The sequence below is a fragment of the Eleutherodactylus coqui genome, chromosome 10 (genome assembly GCF_035609145.1).
Source record: "Eleutherodactylus coqui strain aEleCoq1 chromosome 10, aEleCoq1.hap1, whole genome shotgun sequence".
In the NCBI taxonomy this organism is placed as follows: Eukaryota; Metazoa; Chordata; class Amphibia; order Anura; family Eleutherodactylidae; genus Eleutherodactylus; species Eleutherodactylus coqui.
The window spans coordinates 14,080,080-14,106,684 of NC_089846.1; the positions used below are offsets into that span (position 1 = coordinate 14,080,080).

A 26,605-nucleotide genomic window follows, 5' to 3' on the forward strand; every position below is an offset into this window, starting at 1 on the left:
ATTATACTCCAGTCACACCCAGAGCTGCAGTTACTATTCTTCTGTTATATCCTCTCTTATCCTCCAGTCACATCCAGAGCTGCAGTTACTATTCTGCTGTTATATCATGTCTTATAGTCCAGTAACAATTTTGCTCTTACGTTATGCCATACTCTAGTCACACCCAGATCTGCAGTCACTATTTTGTTTTCATATGAAGCATCTTCACAGTGCAGACATGATGGGTGAAGTGATAATGTTCTACGTTGTCTGTGGGACCTCATCGGGACATTAGTTTGTTTTTTCTTTCTAGAGTCCTTGGGACTCGCAATGTGACGGGGACACGATGCGAGGATGAGGAGGACAGGCGGGCGAGCTGTCGTCAGGTCAGTAACACCGATATACCACCTCTGTGCAATATACACATATAACGGGATCTACATCTGCTCAGAGCTGCCCTAAGAGAATGTTGTCACAAACCAGTGACATCATAGCTTGGAGCTGACATAATGTAGTGATGTCATATAATGATGTAGTGATGTCATAGCTTGGAGCTGACATAATGTACTGATGTCATATAATAATGTAGTGATGTCATAGCATGAAGCTGATATAATGTAGTGATGTCATATAATGATGTAGTGATGTCATAGCTTGGAGCTGATATAATGTAGTGATGTCATATAAGGATGTAGTGATGTCATAACATGGAGCTGATATAATGTAGTGATGTCATATAATGATGTAGCGATGTCATAGCTTGGAGCTGTTATAATGTAGTGGTGTCATATAATGTAGTGATGTCATAGCTTGGAGCTGATATAATGTAGTGATGTCATATAATGATGTGATGTCATAGCTTGGAGCTGATATAATGTAGTGATGTCATATAATGATGTAGTGATGTCATAGCTTGGAGCTGATATAATGTAGTGATGTCATATAATAATGTAGTGATGTCATAACATGCAGCTGCTGTAGTAATAATAATAATACACTATGGGGGGATTTGAAGCGTTATTCTTTTCCTGCTTTGTCTTACGTAGCGATCACGTAACCTTTCTTATAACATGTTGCGGCACATTCGCTAGCACGGACACGGTGGAATATGACGCACTTTATGTAAACCAGTCACATGATGCAGCCGGAAAACCACAAAAGCCTTTTTTATGACATTACGAAATTGTCGCAGGAATCGTGATGTGCAAAAACCGTAGTAAATCTGCGTTCAGCGTGACGTCGGCGCTGCACTAAGGAAATGACTGCATGTGGCGATATGTATGTCCTAAATGTAAGTGAACCCCAACAGATTATACCAGAGAACCCCAACAGATTATACCAGAGGTATGTCCACATGCCTCACCTCCCCCCGCCGGGCGGCCGTATACACATCTACACCTGACGTCACATTGTATCATCTGCCGTATACTCCTCCATACCTGACATAACTGTATCACCTGCTGTATACACATCTACATCTGACGTCATATTGTATCACCTGCCGTATACTCCTCCATACCTGATATAACTGTATCACCTGCTGTATACACATCTACATCTGACGTCATATTGTATCACCTGCCGTATACTTCTCCATACCTGATATAACTGTATCACCTGCTGTATACACATCTACACCTGACATCATATTGTATCACCTGCCGTATACACATCTACACCTGACATCATATTGTATCACCTGCCGTATACACATCTACATCTGACGTCATATTGTATCACCTGCCGTATACTCTTCTACATCTGACGTCATATTGTATCATCTGCCGTATACTCCTCCATACCTGATATAACTGTATTACCTGCTGTATACACATCTACATCTGACGTCACACTGTATCATCTACCGTATACACATCTATACCTGACGTCATACTGTATCACCTGCTGTATACTCATTTACACCTGACGTTACACAGTATCACCTGCCGTATACTCATCTACATCTGACGTCATATTGTATCATCTGTTGTATACACATCCACACCTGATATAACTGTATTACCTGCCGTTAACACATCCACACCTGCCGTCACACGGTATCACCTGCTGTATACTCATCTACATCTGATATAACTGTATTACCTGCCGTATACTCATCTACACCTGACGTCACTCGGTTTCACCTGCTGTATACTCATCTATATTTGACGTCATACGGTATCACCTGCTGTATACTCATCTATATTTGACGTCATACGGTATCACCTGCTGTATACACATCCACACCTGATATAACTGTATCACCTGCTGTATACATCCCCACACCTGCTGTCACTCGGTATCACCTGCTGTATACATCCCTACACCTGACGTCACTCGGTATCACCTGCTGTATACACATCCACACCTGATATAACTGTATTACCTGTCGTATACACATGTACACCTGACATCATATTGTATCACCTGCCGTATACACATCCACACCTGACGTCACACGGTATCACCTGTGCCAGGTGTTACTATCACATCGTCTCCTACCAGTGAAGTAGTTGCCATCGTACAGAGTGTCAGCCTCCATGGTTCGGTAGAGCAGCATTCAGCCTGCGATCAGCGGGGACACGGGGAAGTGTCTGGGCTGCAGCCGCCTGTGATCCCCCTTCTCCTTTTGTATTTGCTGGGAGATGACTGGATGTGGAGCGCTGGCCCCTCTCCTCCTGCTCCCTCCATGCATCACGTTTAAAGTTACAGTGTGCCCCCCACTCATCCCTGCCGGACCAGGAGCTCGGGGGGCTGCATCTATGGAGGTGTGATGCACAAGCTAGGGAGGGCTATGTAGAAACAGCGATGTTCTGCAGATGTCTAGTGAGGTCAGTGGTGTGATAACCTGCAGAATATATCCCTATGTAGAAGGGGGAGAGGGTAGAACAATGCTCTGACGATCTCTAGAATAGTCAGTGGTGTAATAATCTGCAGAATATATGACTGTGTATCTATGTGGAGGTAGAGGGGACAGAACAATGCTCTGACGATCTCTAGAATGGTCAGTGGTGTAATAATCTGCAGAATATATGATTGTGTATCTATGTGGAGGTAGAGGGGACAGAACAATGCTCTGAGCATCTCTAGAATAGTCAGCGGTGTAATAATCTGCAGAATATATGACTGTGTATCTATGTGGAGGTAGAGGGGACAGAACAATGCTCTGACGATCTCTAGAATGGTCAGTGGTGTAATAATCTGCAGAATATATGACTGTGTATCTACGTGGAGGTAGAGGGGACAGAACAATGCTCTGACGATCTCTAGAATAGTCAGTGGTGTAATAATCTGCAGAATATATGATTGTGTATCTATGTGGAGGTAGAGGGGACAGAACAATGCTCTGAGCATCTCTAGAATAGTCAGCGGTGTAATAATCTGCAGAATGAGGAAAGACGAATGTTCTGCAGATCTACAGAGATCAGTGGTGTAATATTCTGCAGAGTATATGACTGTCAGGAAGTAGAGAGGACAGTGCGATGTTCTGCAGAACTTGAGTCTGTGGTGTAATAATCTGCAGAATGTATGGCAGGTAGAGGGGACGTTCTGCAGACTGAGGTCAGTGGTGTAATAGTCTGCAGAATGTATGACAGTTAGTAGAGGGGACAGAGTGATGTTCTGCAGAACTTGAGAGTCAGTGGTATAATAATCTGCAGAATGTATGACAGTTAGCAGGTAGAGGGGACAGACTAATGTTCTGCAGGCTGAGGTCAGTGGTGTAATAGTCTGCAGGATAGATGACAATCAGAAGGTAGAGAGGACAGTGCGATGTTCTGCAGAACTTGAGTCAGTGGTGTAATAATCTAATAATCTGCCGAATGTATGACAGTTAGCAGGTACAGGGGACAGAGTGATGTTCTGCAGGCTGAGGTCAGTGGTGTAATAGTCTGTAGGATAGATGTCCCCTCCATCTCCTGATTGCCAGTGATGTTCTGCAGACTGAAGTCAGTGGTGTAATAGTCTGCAGGATAGATGACAATCAGGAGATAGTGGTGTAATAGTCTGCAGAATGTATGACAGTTAGCAGGTAGAGGGGACAGAGTGATGTTCTGCAGACTGAGGTCAGTGGTGTAATAGTCTGCAGTAGACACTGTGTTAGTCTCCGGTTTTGGTCTCGCAGTGCGCTCAGAGGGGATCTCTCACTTTCTGGCCTGTAATCAGCGGTTTCTTCCTCTTATCGTGGCGTCCGTCCTCTGCTTATTGTGCTGCCGATAAATATTGGTGACGCTGGTGCCCCCCCGGGAATGAGATGCCACCTCAGTGCCAGATCACGTCCGTAGTGACTGCGCCATGCTCTTACATCCGAGTACTCATCTGCGCCGTGCAGGACCTCTAGAGAGCTGGATGACGACATTAAGGCCGTTTACAGAGCCGAGAAAATGGTGGGAAATTTGTTCGATGCGAGACGCCCGAATATGAGACCCATTCAATAGAGCGGGTCATATACATGAGCGATCCCGAAAAGTCGCGGCAGTCCTATATTTGGGCCTTCCCTCGGAGCGCCTCACCCATTGTTTTCAATGGGACCGGCAAAAACATCGCACAGCGTCTAAGGCGCACGCGAGTGCGATGTGAGGTTCTCCTATTGAAAACAACGGGAAACACTTGGCGATCCTCTGATGCGGCTTTTACCCCCCCTGGGGGATCGCTACTTCCCTGAAGTGATGGGAGCCGTTTTTAACACAAAAACGCCTCGCATCTGTGCGGAAATCGCACATTGGCGAGTGAGATGTCGGCCGAGCTTCACAGCCCCATATCCCCCGGCCCGTGTGATATCAGCCTTATTGTACCCTCCCAAATAGCGGAATCGGTGCAGATTTTCCACAGCATAAAACTCAGCCGATTGGATGAAAGGCGTAAATCTGCGGCGCGTCCGAAAATATGCTGCAGATTCACGACAAAATCCGCTGCGTGAGCGCGCTCCTATAAAGTTCCCATTTGTCAAATTGGCGCACGTTTCCGTCACAAAGTAGACAAAGTGGGGGATTTGTTCAAAAATGTGTGACTTTTCTTTCTTCTGCAGCAGACCGCCACTTTTAAAAAGTCGTGTCTCTGGAACGGAGCGCGCCGCCCTGCGCAGGATTGCCCGCGGGGGTCACTCAGGGTTTGTATGTGACAGGCCGGTGGCTCTTCTCCACCTTCAGGTACAGTTTCCCTCCATGGCGGAGCTCATCATTGTGCGCACAGCTGCTCTGGATGTGAGTGGAGGGTCGCACGTGATGTAGCAGCTGCTCTGGATGTGAGTGGAGGGTCGCACGTGATGTAGCAGCTGCTCTGGATGTGAGTGGAGGGTCGCACGGGATGTAGCAGCTGCTCTGGATGGGAGTGGAGGGTCGCACGGGATGTAGCAGCTGCTCTGGATGGGAGTGGAGGGTCGCACGGGATGTAGCAGCTGCTCTGGATGGGAGTGGAGGGTCGCACGGGATGTAGCAGCTGCTCTGGATGGGAGTGGAGGGTCGCACGGGATATAGCAGCTGCTCTGGATGTGAGTGGAGGGTCGCACGGGATGTAGCAGCTGCTCTGGATGTGAGTGGAGGGTCGCACGGGATGTAGCAGCTGCTCTGAATGGGAGTGGAGGGTCGCACGGGATGTAGCAGCTGCTCTGGATGTGAGTGGAGGGTCGCACGTGATGTAGCAGCTGCCCTGGATGGGAGTGGAGGGTCGCACGTGATGTAGCAGCAGAATAGTGAGTACAGCTCTGGATGTGATAGGAGGATAAGACATGGTGTAACGGAAGAGAAGTGTTGCAGAGTTCTGGCTTCCTTAGTATCTTTGGATATAATGATGACATTATAGTCTCCCATTTAGGGGCTACGTATGCTTCTAATTCTAAAGACAGCGGGCCCCTCGGGTCCTATCAGGGGACATCAGTACTAATATGTACATATGCGGTGTGGAGAAAAGGGCTGAGGGGGTCATGTAGGCCTCTGCTTCTCACAAGTTACCCCAACCCTATCAGAGGATATCAGTACTAATATATATATATGGGTGTGGGGGTCCGGGACCTCTCAGCAGTCACCTGACCCTATAAGAGGGTATCAGTACTAATATATATATATATGGGTGTGGGGGTCCGGGGCCTCTCAGTAGTCTCCTGACCCTATAAGAGGACATCAGTACTAATATATATATATGGGGTGTGGGGGTCCGGGGCCTCTCAGCAGTCACCTGACCCTATAAGAGGGTATCAGTACTAATATATATATATATGGGGTGTGGGGGTCCGGGGCCTCTCAGTAGTCTCCTGACCCTATAAGAGGACATCAGTACTAATATATATATATGGGGTGTGGGGGTCCGGGGCCTCTCAGTAGTCTCCTGACCCTATAAGAGGACATCAGTACTAATATATATATATGGGGTGTGGGGGTCCGGGGCCTCTCAGCAGTCACCTGAACCTATAATAGGACATCAGTACTAATATATATATATGGGGTGTGGAGGTCCAGGGTTTCTCAGCAGTCACCTGACCCTATAAGAAGACATCAGTACTAATATATATATATGTGGTGTGGGGGTCCGGAGCCTCTCAGTAGTCACCTGACTCTATAAGAGGACATCAGTACTAATATATATATATGGGGTGTGGGGGTCCGGGGCCTGTCAGCTGACCCTATAAGGGGACATCAGTACTAATATATATGGGGTGTGGGGTCCGGGGCCTCCAGAAGTCGCCTGACCCTATAAGAGGGCATCAGTACTAATATATATATATGGGGTGTGGGGGTGTGGGACCTCTCAGCAGTCGCCTGACCCTATAGGAGGACATCAGTACTATATATATATATGGGGTGTTGGGGGTCTGGGACCTCTCAGCAGTCACCTGATCCGATAAGAGGGCATCAGTACTAATATATATATATATGGGGTGTGGGGGTCCGGGTATATATATGGGGTGTGGGGGTCCGGGGCCTTTCAGCAGTCGCCTGACCCTATAAGAGGACATCAGTACTAATATATATATATATATATATATATATATATGGGGTGTGGGGGTCGGGGGCCTCTCAGTAGTCACCTGATCCTATAAGAGGGCATCAGTACTAATATATATATATATGGGGTGTGGGGGTCCGGGGCCTCTCAGCAGTCGCCTGACCCTATAAGAGGACATCAGTACTAATATATATATATACTACTGGAGGCCCCGGACCCCCACACCCTATATATATATATATATATATATATAATATATATATGGGGTGTGGGGGTCCGGGGCCTCCAGTAGTTGCCTGACCCTGTAAGAGGGCATCAGTACTAATATACATATGGGGTGTGGGGGTCTGGAGCCTCTCAGTAGTCACCTGATCCTATAAGAGGGCATCAGTACTAATATATATATATGGGGTGTGGGGGTCCGGGGCCTCTCAGCAGTCACCTGATCCTATAAGAGGGCATCAGTACTAATATATATATATGGGGTGTGGGGGTCCGGGGCCTCTCAGTAGTTGCCTGACCCTATAAGAGAACATCAGTACTAATATATATATGGGGTGTGGGGTCCGGGGCCTCCAGAAGTCGCCTGACTCTATAAGAGGGCATCAGTACTAATATATATATATGGGGTGTGGGGGTCCGGGACCTCTCAGCAGTCGCCTGACCCTATAGGATGACATCAGTACTAATATATATATATGGGGTGTTGGGGGTCTGGGACCTCTCAGCAGTCACCTGACCCTATAAGAGGACATCAGTACTAATATATATATATATATATATATGGGGGTCCGGGGTTTCTCAGCAGTTTTGTTTTTCCTTCTTTTGGATCAAAGCATCATGAAAATAACAGAATGTATGTGAAGCTAATGTGACAAAACCTCATCTGCGGCGAGCCCCCGTGGTGTCAAACTGCCGCCATCTTGTATCTATACAGTTGGCAGCGCCGTCGCACGCTTTTGTTTGTCTTGTTCTCGTTGTGCTTCCTTGAATGGAGAAGTTTCCTTCCAGGAGCGAGCGGCAGTGCCCGCTGGGAGGTTTAGTAGCTGCGCAGCGTGGCGGCCCCCGATCTTCTGCTCTGGAGAACATTTTTTCCACGTGGGAGGAAGTCGTGAACAGTAGAAGTGTTAGTGGCGGAGGCCGCGCTCCCGCGCCTCAGGGGAACAATTCTCAAATGTTCCTCATTACTCAGGAGAGCCCGGAGCCAATTACCCTGACACGGAGCGGCGGCGCCCACCCCGAGATCACCAGGTGATCCTGCAAATAAGCTGCCACCCACGCATCACACCGGAGTCACCCAGCTTTCCTAGACGCCTGATAGTCGGATCTGCTTAGTACGCAGTAAGATATCTCGTGCGCCGCCATTCCATCGGCCCGGGAGCGGAGCGTCCTGTTACGTGGACAGAAATGATGAGATTTCTGGAGCTGAGCGGACGAAGCGGCTCAGTTATTTCATGTGGAGATTAGAGGATTAAGTGGAGACGGGACTCGCTGCGGCCGGACAGATACGCCGTGTCCTCCGGGCAGCGGCTGGACAGGTGGGATGGAAGGAAGATGGATTCCGGCGATAAGTAATTCCTCGTAGCGGATTATGTATCACCGATCAGAACTTCTTACAAGTTTCTTCTCCGAAGTCTCGACCTTTTTTGTGACTGTGCTGCATTTTTATGAGATGCTCTGCAGAGAAAACAGGACAAGACAGCGCCAACCGCAGGACACATGGCGGAGCACGAGCGTGTTTTATATACATGCGAAAGTAGTCCAGAGCAGACTGTAACAGACACGGGAATCGTTTCCAGCACCCCCAAGTTGCCATCTTTACTGTAGCACCCTATGTTTATAGGTCGCCACACATCCCATGATGCCCTAGCGCCCCTCATCTATCAGGAGCTACAAGTCTACAGGTCCTTCCCTGCTGTGCCTCGTACAGCAGCAGCGCGTCACAGGTTGGGCGAAGCCTCGACTGAGACTATAGAAGTAGCATTCAGACCTTGCACAAGGGCCGCCGGCGAGATGACCGACCGCACGAGGGCCGCCGGCGGGTTGACCGACCGCACGAGGGCCACCAGCGAGATGACCAACCGCACGAGGGCCGCCGGCGGGTGGACGGACCGCACGGGGGCCGCCGGCGGGTGGACGGACCGCACGGGGGCCGCCGGCGGGTGGACGGACCGCACGGGGGCCGCCGGCGGGTGGACGGACCGCACGGGGGCCGCCGGCGAGATGACGGACCGCACGGGGGCCGCCGGCGGGATGACGGTCCGCACGGGGGCCGCCGGCGGGTGGACGGTCCGCACGGGGGGCCGCCGGCGGGTGGACGGTCCGCACGAGGGCCGCCGGCGGGTGGACGGTCCGCACGAGGGTCGCCGGCGATGTCGAACATGATGCAAGAACTGCCAGTGACTTCACACATCCTACCAGGGTCGCTAATAAAGACACTGCCCCCTGTACAAGGGTGGTCAGTGACATCACACATCAGGATTACAGGGGCCGGACCCCCATTACCAACTTCATGACCTCATCACCCCCACAAGGATGTCTGTCCTGCTTCCTCCCTATAGAACACAACTATAAGAAGATGAAAAGGTTACTCTGCGCCGGCCCATGGATTCTCGTCATCCGTCGCCTGTCAGTGTAGCCAGACGCCGTCTTCTAACGGACACGTTTCCGCCTCGCTGCCTCTGGTGCGCCAGTTAGCGCTTCATTTTATTACCTAACCTTACGGGTTGTTTTCTTTCACGCTTAGATTAGACAATCTTTCCATGTTGTGTACTTGGATTAGCATATATTACCATCCGCGTGGAACACCGCAATATGGACGGACAGCGAGGGAGAACCGCAAAGACCATCGAGATTCTGTATACAACAGAGCTGTGCAGGTGGAGGAGACTTGATTGTACATCATCACACATAGCAGGCGGTCAGCCCGGATTCAGCTGTGTGATCGCTGGATGATGGGAGTAGTCTTCCGATGTCCACTCCCAGAACTGATGGTCCCAGTGTAATCAGGGACTGTGGTCTCCCAGACCCTCCACTCTCCTGCAGTGGGAAATGAATAGTTCTGCCACATTCTAATAGACTATTGTTTCACTTCCTCCCCAATTTCAAGATCTCTGCTTGCTGTCAGTGAATAGGAATGCTCATTATTTGCATTCAGAGGTCAAAGACTCCTCTAGACCTAATGCGTCTCACAGCTGAGGGTCTGTTACATTGTAACAGGCTATAAGGATAGAAGGGCAACCTGTGCAGCTGATGGCTTTTGGATCTAGACTGGACACAAGTGTACAAACCCTCAGCTGTTGGGGTGTATTTACACGAGCAGTTTTCCTGTACGAGTTCCATCCAATTGCGGAATGGAGAGAACACGCACGGAAAAATAACCCATCATTCCTTCTATGGTTCCCCTTTTTTTTTTTTTTTTTTTTTTTGACGCACAGATCGCGCAAGATTGAAAAATCGCAGCTTTCCTATTTTTGGGTGATTCTATTCCAGAATTGCCCATTATTTCCTATAGGTTGCCCAAAAAATCGTATTGCGCTCGCATGTACAATAAATACAATGGTCCCGATTTTCGTGCAATTTCTCTTTATTTTTTCCTGCATTTCAAGTCAGTTTCACCTATTTTGTGTGTTTTTCGCGTATGTTAAAAAAAAAAAACATGTCCTGGCTCTTTTTTAAATTTATGGTTGCCATGGTTACATGCGTTTACTTTTCTTCCAAAGTAAAAAGGAAAACGATTTGAATATCTACTTCCGATGAATTTCGGATCAGTTTTTTTTTTTTTCCGTTCTGTAAGTCACGGAAAACTCATCCGTGCGAATATAACCGTAGAGAGATTAATTTTCAGCATTTGAAGAGAGACAAGAATCTTCACATTCACTGACAGCAAGCAGAGCTAGAAGTGCTGAGGAAGTCTTTGTTTACATCTGCGTCGGAGTCTCCGCCACAAAAGGATGGTCGGGTAGCATGCGGCACTATTCTGTCGGGTGGATCCCATCATGGTCGGGCGCCGTTCGTTCCGGTCCAACAATGGATCCGCCCCCGTCTGACATTTCGTGTTTATGTTCCCAGAACAGGAAAAACGTAACGCCGCGGCGCCGACGAGGACGACGCCAAAGTGAAGCATGACGTCTGTTACAAGGCGGGAGAACTGTTCATTCTGCACTGATACGGCTTCATTTCCGTAGCGCCCCACATGGGGTGTTGCGGCACCCTGCGATCTGGTTAATGATCGGAGAAGGTGCTGACATTGGCGCTGTCCCCGCAGAGCCTCCTGTTTAGTATTTCCGTGGTTTGTGGTTGGTTGGTGTCAGTTTTCCGCAGATTTCTAATACGTTGCGTCCCTCTTCTGCTCGCTGTCGGCGGCGGTTTGTCCAGAGCGGATCCAGCGCCGCGCTCGTCTCATCCTCGATTCTCCTTGCTTCTGCGGAGAGGTTGCTGTGCTGCTCCCACGTCTTGGTGTGACATGTACGGCCAGCGTTCCTCCTCCTGTAATAGCTGCAGCAGCTGTCTGGATCTGGCGGTTCTCGTGCGTGCCGGCGTTGGTTGACAGCACTTTGGACAGCGCCATTGTTTGTGCACTTAAATCAATTACTCGGATGATTCCTTTTCGCTTTCCATGTGAATGGCAGCCTCTACAGGAAGAATGAGTGCCGGCCGTCCCCAAGGGCTTGTCTGCCGTATCGTGTACTGCAGCATCCCTGAAGATTTATCATTGGCCCGCACAGATTCCTTCAGCCTAATTCATCTAATAGATTGCAGGATCCTCGGATGAGACGGCAGCGCCCTCGTGGAAAAATGTGTTCATCCCGAAGGTGAGCGCTCCCATCAGAGACTGGAAAGTTCTGCCTGCTCTGGGCTGTATCAGCCAGTGATTGTGATTGATAAATCGCGCCATTCTCTGTCATATCAGCTGGTGGTCATGGTCGGTACAGGGCGCTGTTCTGTGCTATATCAGTCAGTTGTCATGGTCAGAACGGGGGGGGGGAGCATTTGGTACTGTATCAGCTGGTAGACATGGTCAGCATCAGGCATGATTCTGTACTCTACCATTGTTGGTACAGGGCGCCACTCTGTTCTAGATCAGCTGGTGGTCGTAGTTGGCACAGAGTGCTGTTCTCTGCTGTATTAGTTGGTTTTCATTGTCGATGTGGGGTATCATTTTATGCTGTATCAGCCAGTGGTCATGGTTGGTGTGGGGCACCTTTCTATACTGTATCAGCCGGTGGTCATGGTCGGTGTGGGACACCTTTCTATACTGTATCAGCCGGTGGTCATGGTTGATACGGGGTGCTGTTCTATATTGTGTCAAGAGGTAGTTAGTGTTGGTATGGGCACCACTTTGTACTGTATCAGCCAGTGGTCATGGTCGGTGTGGGACACCTTTTCCATACTGTATCAGCTGGTGTTCATGGTTGGTGTGGGACACCTTTTCCATACTGTATCAGCTGGTGGTCATGGTCGGTGTGGGGCACCTTTTCCATACTGTATCAGCCGGTGGTCATGGTCGGTGTGGGGCACCTTTCTATACTGTATCAGCCGGTGGTCATGGTTGGTGTGGGGCACCTTTCTATACTGTATCAGCTGGTGTTCATGGTTGGTGTGGGGCACCTCTCTATACTGTATCAGCCGGTGGTCATGGTTGGTGTGGGGCACCTCTCTATACTGTATCAGCTGGTGGTCATGGTTGGTGTGGGACACCTTTCTATACTGTATCAGCCGGTGGTCATGGTCGGTGTGGGACACCTTTCTATACTGTATCAGCCGGTGGTCATGGTCGGTGTGGGACACCTTTTCCATACTGTATCAGCCGGTGGTCATGGTTGGTGTGGGGCACCTTTCTATACTGTATCAGCTGGTGGTCATGGTTGGTGTGGGGCACCTTTCTATACTGTATCAGCTGGTGGTCATGGTTGGTGTGGGGCACCTTTCTATACTGTATCAGCCGGTGGTCATGGTCGGCACAGATTGCTGTTCTGTGTTGTATCAGTCAGTTGCAATGGTCAGTACAAGGTGCCATTCTCTACTGTAGAGAGCTGGAAGTCATGGTTGTTATGTTCTTTACTGTATCAGCCGGAGGTCATGGTTGGTACAAGGCACAGGCGGCTGCGCTGTGGCTGCTCTCTTGTGAGTGGCTTCCTGACTTGGACTGCAGCCGCGGTGGCAGTCAGGACACCAGGAGGCCTTGCTACCTTTAGGACTGCTGGGGATCTTAATTGATAGATCGGACTTTTACGGACGCGGCGATACCAAATATGTATTTTTCTTTTATGATTTAAATTTTTTTAATTATTTTTTAAAAACCATGCCACAATTTCAGATTTTGTTAATCTTGCCACCAGAAAAAAATGGAATAAAAAGTGATCAAAATTTTACATGTTCCTAAAAATTAGATAAATGAAGACTGGAGTTCATCCCGCAATAAACACGGCCTTCTGGGGCTCTGACAATAGAAAAAAAATTCATACGGCTCTTGGAATGTGGCGCCACAAAAGCAAACCTTTAAGAAAAAAAAAATGTTTTAAATGTACAAAAATAGCAAAACATAAAAAAACTGTATAAACTCGGTATCGCCGGAATCATGTGACTCAGAGAATAACGTTATCACACTATTTATTCTGCACGCTGAACGCCGGAAAAATGAAATTTAAAAAGTAAATGGCAGAATTTCTTTTTTTTCCCCCAGATCTCCCTAGAATTTCTTTAATAAAAGTTATGCAATACATTATATAGAACCAAAAATGATGCCATCAAAAAGTACAACTTGTCCCGCCAAAAACAAGCCCTCATACGGCCGTGTCAATGGAAAAATGAAAAAGATGTGGCTCTTGGAACGCGACTAGAAATTAAATGATTGGCCCATTTGAAAAACCTGCCCTGGTGGGTCTGACAGGGCGGTAAGAGACCCGCCGCTCAAGGGGTTAATCTCCAGAGGAAGCATGTTTTTACGTCCCTGGGGATTAAAGCCCAGCAAGGCAGGACGTAAAAACACTATGGGGTGGTCACTAAGGGGTTAAAGTGAGGATCCAAAGATGTCCGTTTGCAAATTTTTAGGGCTTTCTGGGCCAAATGGAAAAGATGGGGAAAAAAGAACAACTCCAGGGAGGATGTCACCCGTGTGTCACCAAATATACCGTACTGTAATTACTTCTGGTATCTGCCACTATATGATATCAGGCCTTGTATTACCAGTATTGGTAGGATGTCTGTGAGTTGGTCCATAGTCGGTGTACCTGGCTGTATTAGAAGCACAAAAATGTGTCTAATATGCTTGTCTGAACCTACAAGATAGACAAGGAATGTAGTCGTTGGTTCTGGTGATGCATTTATATTATGAGCTTGGTTCTGATACTGTATGATATGAGCTTGGTTCTGGGGCTATATATATGACATGAGCTTAGTTCTGGGGCTGTATTTATATTATGAGCTTGGTTCTGATACTGTATGATATGAGCTTAGTTCTGGGGCTGTATTTATGCACTGCAGCTTGGTTCTGGGGCTGCATTTATGATATATGACTGGTTCTATGGCTAAATGTATATACTGAGGCTAAGTCTTGTCCTGTATTTTTGGTAAATAGATAAACAGGTTACAGGTGGATATACACCGCGCTGCTGGCTGCACAATGCTAAATTAGGTCCATGGTATATATGGCTGCACAGTTGTGGTAGTAATTTGTGCGGCCATTGGCTGTAGCTAATGATCATAGTTTAGCTACATGTAGTCATCCGCACTGGGTTACACGGTTAGCGGGGGCCTCTGCTCATGGGCTAGTTGTGTGCACTTGCACCCCGCTAGGCTAAAAACTGCCAGACACGGTGCTGTTCTGTACTGTATTAGTTGGTTGCCATTGTTGGTATGGGGTTTCAGTTTGTGCTGCATCAGCTGGTGGTCATGGTTGGTTTGGGGTGCCGTTCTGTACTATATCAACTGGTGGTCATGGTTGGTACGGGACGCTATAATGTACTATATCAGCTGGTGGTCATGGTTGGTACGGGGTGCCGTTCTGTACTATATCAACTGGTGGTCATGGTTGGTACGGGGCGCCATAATGTGCTATATCAGCTGGTGGTCATGGTTGGTACGGGGTGCCGTTCTGTATTATATCGGTTGGTGGTCATGGTTGGTACGGGGTGCCATAATGTGCTATATCAGCTGGTGGTCATGGTTGGTACAGGGCGCTGTTCTGTACTGTATTGGCTGGTGGTCATGGTTGGTACGGGGCACCATAATGTATTATATCAGCTGGTGGCCAAGGTTGGTACGGGGCGCTATTCTGTTATGTATTGGCTGGTGGTTATGGTTGATACGGGACACCATAATGTACTATATCAGCTGGTGATCATGGATGGCACGGGGCACCATAGTGTACTATATCAGCTGGTGATCATGGATGGCACGGGGCCCCATAGTGTACTATATCAGCTGGTGATCATGGATGCTACGGGGCACCATAATGTACTATATCAGCTGGTGATCATGGATGGCACGGATTGCCGTTCTGTACTGTATCGAACGGTGGTCATGATTGGTCCAGGACCCTGTTCTGGATGCGAGTGCCATCACTGTGTCACACACGTTACATATGGGGAGCCACTTGTCAGATGCCACTTACCATGCTCGGACACGTTGTCAGGCGTGTGTTCGGGGCACGACCTCCCCAGGGGGGCACTGATCGTCCTCTGAAGCCTCCGGCATTTCCCCGAATTCCTGTGCTGCCCTGGGCCAACGACGGGGGAATCCTGCAGAGCAGAAGAGGATTGTGAGACATCTGTAACAAGGGGGCGCTCTCAACATCTAGAGGAAAGAAGGTTTCTACACAACACAGAAGGGGGTTCTCTACTGTAAGAGCAGTGAGACTGTGGAACTCTGCCTGAGGATGTGGTGATGGCAAACTCAAAATAGTACGAGAGGGTCCTGGGCGCCCTCCTATAGTGTTACAATATTATATGTTCTATCACTAATTACTCCGAAGGGTCGATGATCCGGGGATTATTTTGATTGCCAGGTTGGTCTCGGCCCTCTGAGCCCCGGGGCTGTACATAAAATATACGCCGTATACACAGTCATGCGTTACATGCACATGCATTGTATTTGGGATCTCTGCTGTAACTTCCTCCGTTTTTTTGTATACCGCAGACGCTATTTTGACCTCTCCTTGTATGTTTTCTGCTTTCCCTGGCTCGCTAGTGCCACCTTCAGGAGATTTCCCACATTACACATTATTAGAAACATTACCAACAGCAGAACACACGGGCCAGGCTTATTTCCGGCAGGTTTATAGGCTTTCTGTTCATTCTTCATCCACGTCTGCTGGAAGTTTGGACAAGGCATCTACTACTCCTTTAGTAAAGTAATATTTACTTTCAGATCCCACTGACCCTTAACCCCGTCCATTATACAGTGCTGTAACGGTCATGCTGCTTATCGGCACTTATTTGTTCGTCGCCTGTAACCTCCAAACCGGATGTTGTCCTGGAATCACAGGACAGATTGTGGATCTGGTCATACAGAATGGCGCAGGTCTGCTGTATATGACAGGCCCGCACTTATAGATCCCCCCATGTGAATCTTGTATCGCTGGATGAATGCCGGAATTACCCCAAGTAAGATATTCTACCCTGCCCAATATGGCTGCTCTGACCCCCCCCCCAGAAGTCCCATCTTCCTGAGCGTCATCCTTACTACTCATAGAGAAGGAATGTACAACCACACTTCCAAAAAAGTTGGTAAGCTGTGTAAAATGTAAAGAAACAAAAAAGACTACAATGACTTGGAAATCTCATCTAACCATGTTTTATTCACAACTGAACCTATCAGCGGGGGAGGGGAGACATTTTTACATTTAATTAAAAAAAAAATTAAAATTGATGGCAGCAACACATCTCAAAAAAAAGTTGCCCCCGGCCCGTGTCTACCGCTGTGTAACATCATCTCTTCCGGGGAGTGAGGAGACTAACTGCTGGAGTTTTGGCAGAGGAATGTTGTCCTATTCGTGTCTGATGGAGGATTCTCGCTGCTCCGCAGTCCTCGGTCGGCTTTGCTGGATTTTTAATTTCAGAATGCGCCAAATGTTTTCTATCTCCAAGACTTCTCCAGAGCAGCACCTGTCCTCTGAAACGCGCTACCAAGAAATATTGGGGCAATCACTGGCACACTAAACTTCAGGCACGCTCTATAAACACACCTCCTCAGGGAGGCATACTACATCCCCTAAACCAAGCCCCTCAGTACTCCACCTGATAACATGCTCCCCGACCTACCGACTGCAGTCATACCAACTCCACCACTATACAGCCTGACCATTGTCTATATGTATAGCATCCCTCACCCTCCACCCCGCCATACCGTGCACACCTCCACCCCGCCATACCGTGCACACCTCCACCCCGCCATACCGCGCACACCTCCACCCCGCCATACCGCGCACACCTCCACCCCGCCATACCGCGCGCACCTCCACCCCGCCATACCGCGCGCACCTCCACCCCGCCATACCGCGCGCACCTCCACCCCGCCATACCGCGCGCACCTCCACCCCGCCATACCGCGCGCACCTCCACCCCGCCATACCGCGCGCACCTCCACCCCGCCATACCGCGCGCACCTCCACCCCGCCATACCGCGCGCACCTCCACCCCGCCATACCGTGCACATCTCCAGCCCCTTTACCTTCTGTATCACCCTATCATCTGTAGTATGTAAGCTCGTTGGAGCCCCGCACCCCTACTGTCTTCATCAACTGATTACTATGTAACTGTGGTCCTGTTTATTCCCCCTGTCTATGTAAGCGCTGCGGAATATGTTGGCGCTATACAAATAAAGATTATTATTATTATTGGTGCAATGTCCGGGCTGCCGGCGGCCGGTTCACCCCGCTCTCTTCTCCTGTGAAGCCATGCTGTTGTGATGGATGCAGATTGCGGTTTAGCATTGTCTTGCTGAAATATACAAGACCTTCCCTGAAAGAGACGATGTCTGGATGGAGCGTATGCTGTTCTACACCCTCTATAGACTGTCAGCATTGATAGTGCCCTTTGAGATGTGGGCGCTGCCTCTGCCATAGGCACTAATGCGACCCCAGACCATCAGAGATGCAGGACTGTGCGCTGGTAACAAGCTGGATGGTCCGTGTGCTTGGCTGAAGCACATTTGGTCTCGTGGTTCCCATTACATGTACGGCCTCTGACCCCCACCGTCCCCTCCGCTTGCTGTGATGTTAGGAATGATGAAACTGGACGCTACAGAGTGGAATCGGGCTGTCTTCTGCCCCCTGCTGGTGTGATTGTCTGGGGGGCCATCACATATGACAGTCGGTCCCCCTAGTGGTGGTACGAGGGACAATGACAGCTCAGCGATATGTTCAGGACATCCTGCAGCCACATGTGTTCCTCTCATGGCGGCTTCCAGCAGGATAATGCCCGGCCGCACACACAAGGGGGGCACAGGAGCCCACACAATGTTCTCACACTTCGGGGCTGCCTGGTCACCAGATTTATCACCAATAGAACATATAGGGGACCATCTGGGACGCCAACTTCGACATCCTACGAATCTGCATGATCTAGAGACTCAGTTGCAGCAGAGTGATATGCTGTAGGATACCATACAGAACCTGCATACCTCCATGCCCGCCCATATCACATCTTGTATCTAAGCCAGAGGCGGCCCAACAGAGTTCTAGAGCTTCCATGCCAACCCATATCCTATCTTGTATCCAACACGGTATTAGAGCCTCCATGCCTGCCTCTATCACATCTTGTATCCAAGCTAGAGGTGGTACAACAGGGTACCAGAGCCTCCATGCCTGCCTGCATCACATCTTGTATCCGAGCTAGAGGCGATACAACAGGATACTAGAGCATCCATGCTTGCCTATATCACATCTTGTATCCAAGCTTGAGATGGCCCAACAGGGTACTACATCCTTCATGCCAACCCATATGCTATCTGGTATCCAACATGGTATTAGAGCCTCCATGCCTGCCCATATCACATCTTGTATCCAAGCTAGAGGTGGTACAACAGGGTACTAGAGCCTCCATGCCTGCCTATATCACATCTTGTATCCAAGCTTGAGATGGCCCAACAGGGTACTAGAGCCTCTATGCCCGCCCATAACACATCTTTTCTCCGAGCTAGAGGTGGACCAACAGGGTACTAGAGCGTTCATGCCCATCCATATCCCATCTTGTATTCAATAGGGTACCAGAGCTTCCATGCCTGCCTGTCTCAAATCTTGTATCCAAACCAGTGGTGGCCCAACAGGGTACTAGAGCCTCCATGCCCGCCCATCTCACATTTTGTATCCTAGCTAGAGGTGGCCCCACAGGGTCATAGAGCCTCCATGCCTGCCCGTATCATATGTTGTATCTAAGCTAGAGGTGGCCCAACAGCGTAGTAGAGCCTCTATGTCCACCCGTATCACATCTTGTATCCAAGCTAGAGGCGGTACAACAGGGTCCTAAAGCCTTCATGCCCGCCCTTATCACATCTCATATCCAAGCTAGAGGTGGTACAACAGGTAATAGAGCCTGCATGCCCACCCGTATCACATCTGGTATCTGCTCTAGAGGTGGCACAACAGCGTCCTAGAGCCTCTATGCCCACCCGTATCACATCTGGTATCCGCGCTAGAGGTGGTACAACAGGGTACCAGAGCCTCCCGTTGAAGTTTATGGAGACAGTCAGAGACTGAAAATCCATTCTGTCCTGAAACATCTGACTTCTGAAGGTTTGTTACATTGCATCAGTGCAGACAATCCTCTGGGAGGTGAGCACATCAGCAGCACAAATCCCTCTCCTGTCCTGATAATTTGTTACAGTGTATCAGTCTATGTTTTGGTCACAGAGGATTGCCTAGACTGGATACATTGTAACAAGCCCTCAGCTGTGAGAACTGCTGGGTAGGATATGGTTTCAGCGTCTTCATGCCGACAATCAATGACCGACGGCAGGCATTTGTCCCTCCGGCGTCCCATTGCCCAGCTTTCCCCGGAACAGCTATAACGGAGTGTCTGAGTCTCTGTTCACATAACGCTTCAGATCGCGCAGACGCTTGCGTGACCGGAGAGACGTTTTGCCTGGATAGTTGTATATTTGTCGCGGCCTCGTCCAATATCCAGCTGATAATTAGGGGTCACGTGACGCAGAGACGATGGCGGCCGGCTCCAGGTGGAGACATCTGCAGAACACCTGGGAACCTTCCTGCTGATTATATTTGGATTACTCCAGGCAGAAATGATGGAAACGCTCGTGTTGCGCCATCAGCTGCCACACATGAATGAGCCCATCATTAACTCCTCGCTGCTCGGGCATCCAAATACCTTCATACATCGGACTCCTGCTTCCCAGCGCTGGCATCGTACTGCAACCATTAACCTGCGGGTTCTATACAACTCGGGGACAGAAAAATGACACTTGGGGGGACAGGAGAGTGACACGGTGACACTCGGGGGATGGGATAATGACACGCTGACACTCGGGGGACGGGATAATGACACACTGACACTTGGGGGATGGGATAATGACACGCTGACACTTGGGGGACAGGATAATGACACACTGACACTTGGGGGATGGGATAATGACACGCTGACACTTGGGGGACAGGATAATGACATGCTGATAGTTGGGGGATGGGATAATGACACCCTGACACTTGGGGGACGGGATAATGACACGCTGATACTGAGGGGGACAGGATAATGACATGCTGACACTTGGGGGACGGGATAATGACACGCTGACACTTGGGGGATGGGATAATGACAGGCTGATACTTGGGAGACGGGATAATGACACGCTGATACTGAGGGGGACAGGATAATGACACGCTGATACTTGGGGGACAGGATAATGACACGCTGATACTTGGGAGACGGGATAATGACACGCTGACACTTGGGGGACGGGATAATGACACGCTGATACTTGGGGGACGGGATAATGACACGCTGACACTTGGGGGACGGGATAATGACACGTTGATACTTGGGGGATGGGATAATGACACGCTGACACTTGGGGGACGGGATAATGACACGCTGACACTTGGGGGACAGGATAATGACACGCTGACACTTGGGGGACGGGATAATGACACGCTGATACTTGGACGGGATAATGACACGCTGACACTGGGGGGACAGGATAATGACATGCTGACACTTGGACGGGATAATGACACAGTGACACTTGGGGGACAGGATAATGACACGCTGACACTTGGGGGACAGGATAATGACACGCTGACACTCGGGGGACGGGATAATGACACGCTGATACTGAGGGGGACAGGATAATGACATGCTGACACTCGGGGGACGGGATAATGACACGCTGACACTTGGGGGATGGGATAATGACAGGCTGATACTTGGGAGACGGGATAATGACACGCTGATACTGAGGGGGACAGGATAATGACACGCTGATACTTGGGGGGCAGGATAATGACACACTGACACTTGGGGGATGGGATAATGACACGCTGACACTTGGGGGACGGGATAATGACACGCTGACACTTGGGGGGACAGGATAATGACACGGTGACACTTGGGGGACGGGATAATGACACGGTGACACTTGGGGGGAGGGATAATGACACGCTGACACTTGGGAGACAGGATAATGACACGGTGACACTTGGGGGACGGGATAATGACACGCTGACACTTGGGGGACGGGATAATGACACGCTGACACTTGGGGGGCAGGATAATGACACGCTGACACTTGGGGGACGGGATAATGACACGCTGACACTTGGGGGACGGGATAATGACACGCTGACACTTGGGGGACGGGATAATGACACGCTGACACTTGGGGGACAGGATAATGACACGCTGATACTTAGGGGACAGGATAATGACACGCTGACACTCGGGGGACGGGATAATGACACGCTGATACTTAGGGGACAGGATAATGACACGCTGACCCTTGGGGGACAGGATAATGACACGCTGACACTTGGGGGACAGGATAATGACACGCTGACACTTGGGGGACAGGATAATGACACGCTGACACTTGGGGGACGGGATAATGACACGCTGACACTTGGGGGGACGGGATAATGACACGCTGACACTTGGGGGGACGGGATAATGACACGCTGACACTTGGGGGACGGGATAATGACACGCTGACACTTGGGGGATGGGATAATGACACGCTGACACTTGGGGGACGGGATAATGACACGCTGATACTTGGGGGGCAGGATAATGACACGCTGACACTTGGGGGATGGGATAATGACACGCTGATACTTGGGGGGCAGGATAATGACACGCTGATACTTGGGGGACGGGATAATGACAGGGTGACACTTGGGGGACGGGATAATGACACGCTGACACTTGGGGGACGGGATAATGACACGGTGACACTTGGGGGACGGGATAATGACACGCTGACACTTGGGGGATGGGATAATGACACGCTGACACTTGGGGGACGGGATAATGACACGATGATACTTGGGGGATGGGATAATGACACGCTGATACTTGGGGGGCAGGATAATGACACGCTGACACTTGGGGGATGGGATAATGACACGCTGATACTTGGGGGGCAGGATAATGACACGCTGACACTTGGGGGACGGAATAATGACATGCTGATACTTAGGGGACAGGATAATGACACGGTGACACTTGGGGGACGGGATAATGACACGGTGACACTTGGGGGATGGGATAATGACACGCTGACACTTGGGGGATGGGATAATGACACGCTGACACTTGGGGGACGGGATAATGACACGCTGATACTTAGGGTACAGGATAATGACACGCTGACACTTGGACGGGATAATGACACGGTGACACTTGGGGACGGGATAATGGCATGCTGACACTTAGGGGGGACAGGAAAATGACATACTGATACTTGGGGGGGACAGGATAATGACACGCTGACACTTGGAGGACGGGATAATGACACACTGACACTTGGGGGACGGGATAATGACACGCTGACACTTGGGGGACGGGATAATGACACGCTGACACTTGGGGTACAGGAAAGGAACACACTGACATCTGGGGGGTGCTGGACAATAGCATTCTGGCATTTGGGGTGCAGGATAATGACACGCTAATACTTGGGGGACTAGAACATGCTGACACTTAGGGAGGACTGGACAATGACCCATTGACACGTGGGGGGAATAGGACTTGAAGGGACAATACAATGACATGCTGACACTTCGGGGGGCAAGCTGGAGAAATATCCTGGGGGCCACTCATGTACAGGGGGCCGGAGAGAAGTAGTAGTGACACTGGGCACTTACCTGCTGAGCGCTCATCTCCACTGTGTGCTCCGGGCTGTACTGTGCAGCAGCTGATGTTTGCTTCCTTCCGCCACACTGGATCCAGAACAGATGATGCAGAGTCAATGAGGTGCTGAGACCACTGTACAATACAACCTGACAACGGGGGAAGGAGCAAGTACAGCTGTCATCATCATCACAGCGATCATCAGTAATGTCATCAACATCACCGCTATCATTAGTACTACCTTCATCGTCATCAGTACCATCCTCATAGTCACAGACATCGTCATTACCATCTTCATCATCACCACTATCTTCATTGTCACCACCATCGTTTGTATCATCTTCATGGTCAGTACCGTCTTCATCGTCACCGCCATCGTCGGTACCGTCTTCGTCATCACTGCCATCGTCAGTACCGTCTTCATTGTCAGTACCATCTTCATCATCACCACCATCGTCCATACCATCTTCATCGTCAGTACCGTCTTTGGCGTCACAACCATCATCAGTACTGTCTACGTCGTAAGTACCATCTTCATCGTCACCGCCATCGTCAGTACCTTCTTCATCATCAGTACCATCCTCATCGTCAGCGCTATCGTCAGTACCGTCTTCGCCATCACCGCCATCGTCAGTACCTTCTTCATCATCAGTACCATCTTCGTCGTCACTGCCATCGTCAGTACCATCTTTGTCATCACCGCCATCGTCTGTACCGTCTTCATCGTCAGCGCGATCGTTAGTACCGGCTGCATCAGCAGCACCATCATCAGTGCTATTCTCATCATCCCCCTCGTCATCAGTACAATTTTAATCATCCTTGCCATTATCAGTACTATCCTCATCATCTCCGCCATCATCAGTACTATCCTCATCATCTCCGCCATCATCAGTACTGTCTTCATCATCACCGCCATCATCAGTGCTATTCTCATCATTGCTGCCATCATCAGTACTTTTCTCATCATCCCCGCCATCATCAGTACCATCTTAGTCATCCCCGCCATCATCAGTACTATCCTCATCATCCCCGCCATCATCAGTACTGTCCTCATTATCACTGCCATCATCAGTAACATCTTCATCATCACCACCATCATCAGTGCTATTCTCATCATTGCTGCTATCGTCAGTACTATTCCCATCATCACCGCCATCGTCAGTAACGTCTTCATCATCACCACCATCATCAGTGCTATTCTCATCATTGCTGCTATCATCAGTACTATTCCCATCATCACCGCCATCGTCAGTACTATTCTCATCATCATCGCCATCGTCCGTAACGTCTTCATCATCACCACCATCATCAGTGTTATTCTCATCATTGCTGCTATCGTCAGTACTATTCCCATCATCACCGCCATTGTCAGTACTATTCTCATCATCACTGCCATCTTCAGTACTTGTCGCGTCTTACTGATGCTGGATTGGAGCCGCTGTGTAGTAGCCAAGCTAGTCGCTGGAGAGTAGTCAGATTAGTCAGGAGTCGTTATCGGGATGTCACGGTATGCAGTACAAATGGATGAGATGGAAGCGTAGTCAATGGAAGCCAAAGGTCAGCAGCAGGAGGTATCGATATGCAGTAGAGGAGCAGGAGGAACAGGAGCTTGATCAAAGTGGTGGAACACAATAATCATGCATTAAGGGAATGGCACAGCCAGGCTTTTATAGATGCAATCAAGGTAAGAGGCAAGAGACTGGAATCAGAGAACAAGGCTGAGACATATGCAAGGAAAGTGTTCAGAAGTTGGATAGCTCAACAAGAAGGGTCAGTGCTTGCATTACTAGAGGTTCCTGGTTCAAGTCCTCACTGTAGCCCCCCATTTCCAGCATGTCCTCTGGATGTCCCAGGAGCTGGCTTATGGGGGTACCTCCTGTGGAACTCCCTAGTGAGTCTTGGTGAATGCACATTCCGGTCTGGCTCCCATGAATTTTTCTCTGGATCATACCCCTTCCATTGCACCAGGTATTGCAATCTACCTCTGCAAATTTGAGAGTCCAGAATTTTGTCAACTATGTATTCCTCTTCCCCTCGGACTTTTACTGGTGCAGGAGGTGGCTGACTTCTTCCAGCAAATGTGTTCTCTTTCAATGGTTTCAGTAGCGACACACGGAAGTTGGGGCTGCCCAGGAGTTTCAAACTAAATGCCACCTGGCTGATTCTTGCTGAGATTGGGAAGGGGGCCAATGAATCTTTGCCCAAGTTTGGGAGAGGGTACGTTGGCCTTAAGATCCCCAGTGGATAACCACACCTTCTCTCCAACCTGGAACATAGATACTACTCCAGGGTCTGGTTCGTCCTCTCTGTGTGGCCATGAGACTAAGGATGAAAGGCTGAAGAAAGATTTACGGTGGTTCACAGGGCTGTGCAGAAGTGTCTCCAGAACTTTGAGGTGAACTGGACCCCTACATCATCTGGAATTCCGTGCAATCTGAAAACTTCCCAGATCACCAACTCCACGGTGTGCTCGGCAGTGGGAATCTTTTCTGTGGGGATGAAGTAAGCCATCTTCTTAAGTCCGTCCACCACCACCAGAACAGTAGTCATCCCTTTCGAGGGGGGCAGATCCACTATAAAGTCCATGGATATAGATCCCCATGACCTGGAGGAGACTGGAAGGGGCTGTAGAAAACCCTGTGGGCGAGCTTGTGGTGTCTTGTTCCGAGCGCATACCTTGCAATAGATTACATACTTTTTAACATCCCTCCTGCAGTCAGGCCTCCAGAAGGAATGGAGTAGAAGTTCTGAAGTCTTCCTGACCCCCCAGGTGACCGGCCAGCTTGGAATCATGGACAAATGGAAGGATTTTGAGTCAACCAGCCTCGGGAGCATACAGTTGGTGTTCTCCCGCCCCCTTCCCGCCTCTCCTCATTGAAAATAGTGCAGAGGGGCGGAGAGGAGGCAGAAAGGGGACGGGAGCTCAGTTCCTGCTCCTGGCTCTTCCATCCTTCCCTCCCCCCCCCCCCGCTGCACACAAGGAGATCGTATATCGGTCCGGGCTGCAGAGAGAAGAACTGCGCATGCGCGGATGAGAAGGGGCTTGTTCCCGCGCCGACAAGAGCTGCTATGCCCCGACAAGAAGAAGAGAAGATTCTTGTGGTAACCAGGGACGACGGAGGAGCAACACAGGGGGGGGCACCACTTCAGGTAAGTCCAAAACTTCTGTTTGCTTCATTTTCCATGCACAATGTATATTACAAAGTGCATGGAAATGGGCAAACAGAAGTAATGACATGCAATGTTTCTGGCCGGACAACCCCTTTAAGGAAGCCTCTATACTGATGACGATCCCTGCGGGTGGTGCCATGTGGACATCGGAGCCTGAGTGATAGCACCAGTGTCAGTAATCCAGCGAACGTCTCTTGGTAAGAGGCGCAAAATTCCTG

The 26,605-nt window shown here is 49.6% G+C and overlaps 1 protein-coding gene across 1 annotated transcript in view; it reads left to right on the top strand.

Moving 5' to 3' along the window:
• The first annotated feature begins 318 nt into the window (after nt 1-318).
• STOM (stomatin) overlaps nt 319-26,605 on the top strand; it is a 57,159-nt gene continuing 30,872 nt past the window's right edge. Inside the window, exon 1 of the mRNA XM_066580289.1 lies at nt 319-365. Within this exon, the coding sequence (XP_066436386.1) occupies nt 334-365 (32 nt within the window). The 5' untranslated portion in view covers nt 319-333. The remainder of the gene's footprint in view (nt 366-26,605) is intronic.